At 47.1% G+C, this 1,141-nt stretch overlaps 2 protein-coding genes across 2 annotated transcripts in view; both read right to left on the bottom strand.

Annotated features, from left to right (window-relative positions):
• The window catches only part of LOC118336472, a 744,338-nt gene that overhangs the window by 644,787 nt on the left and 98,410 nt on the right, over positions 1-1,141 (bottom strand). The window lies entirely within an intron of this gene.
• Positions 1-1,141, bottom strand: part of LOC118336454 (thrombospondin-3a-like) — a gene marked incomplete at its 5' end in the record, with an annotated part of 7,261 nt that overhangs the window by 4,677 nt on the left and 1,443 nt on the right. Inside the window, 3 exon segments of the mRNA XM_035673111.1 lie at positions 171-330; positions 416-523; positions 1,012-1,122. Of these exon segments, the coding sequence (XP_035529004.1) occupies positions 171-330; positions 416-523; positions 1,012-1,122 (379 nt within the window).

Here is a 1,141-nt window from a genome sequence, read left to right as displayed (position 1 = left end):
AACTGTTATTGGAGCACAGAGCCTAAAGGGGCGGGGCTTAGGAAGGAAACCAAAATGCTCTTCAGACTCCACTTTGACAGTTTGACGAGCACGTCCAATAATCAATATAATAAAGTGAAGTACTGAAGTTGTTCAGTAAACGTGTGTTCAGAGGACACTTCGTCTCTTACCGTCCCCGTCGATGTCCTGGTCGCAGGCGTCTCCCTGTCCGTTGCTGTCGGTGTCTTTCTGGTCGCTGTTGGGGACGTTGGGACAGTTGTCACAGGCGTCTCCGAACGAGTCGCTGTCCGAGTTCTGCTGGTCTTTGTTTGGGACCAAACGGCAGTTATCCTGAGGGACAGAGGACGCGTCATGTCACATGATCACATGTCTCTCTCTCTCACACACACACACACACACACACACTCTGTCTGACCTCCACGTTTTTGATGCCGTCTCCGTCTGCGTCCTCGTCGCACTGATCTCCGATCCCGTCGTTGTCGGCGTCCTCCTGACCAGAGTTTGGTGTAAGCATGCAATTGTCCTGGTGGACGGAGACAGACGGTCACACTCACAGCCAGTCAGAAACCAGGATAGAGGAAGGTAACGTCATGTGAGACAAAGATCACAACATTTAGGGCGAGACTTCCTGTGGGAAGGGGCGTTTGCTGATGTATGAATGACCTTTAAGATGTGGTTCTGTTGGAGTGGTGTCACAGCTGAACAGAGCTTAAAGTTATAAATAAAGCAATAAGTGAGCTAAATGTCTGTATGTTGAATATTGTATGTGTATTTAGATTAAAGCAGTCTGTATAAATGATTGATTTATAATTATTATTGTTTTCCAATGAGATTTTAAATGGTTAATGTCAAACATGAATAATTATTATGTGTTACCAGGGTCTATACTGCAGTCAGCCACCAGGGGGAGATAGAGAGGGTTATTGGAGAGCTGTGGTCTTTCTATATGTGGACGGACAGGATGTGATGATGATGATGAAGAAGATGATGATGACGATAATGATGTCTGACCTGTTTGCAGTGTTTGTCGTTGTCCATGCAGGGCAGAGAGCGGTCGGGATACCCGTCGATGTCCGTGTCCGTTCCACATGTGTTACCATTACCAGCCCAACCCACGTTACACTGCACACACACACACACA

This window comes from Morone saxatilis, unplaced genomic scaffold, assembly GCF_004916995.1.
Source record: "Morone saxatilis isolate NCDOM2014 unplaced genomic scaffold, NCSU_SB_2.0 Contig24, whole genome shotgun sequence".
Lineage (NCBI taxonomy): Eukaryota > Metazoa > Chordata > Actinopteri > Moronidae > Morone > Morone saxatilis.
Note: the sequence above shows the minus strand (reverse complement) of the source record. Positions and strands in the feature narration are given on the sequence as shown.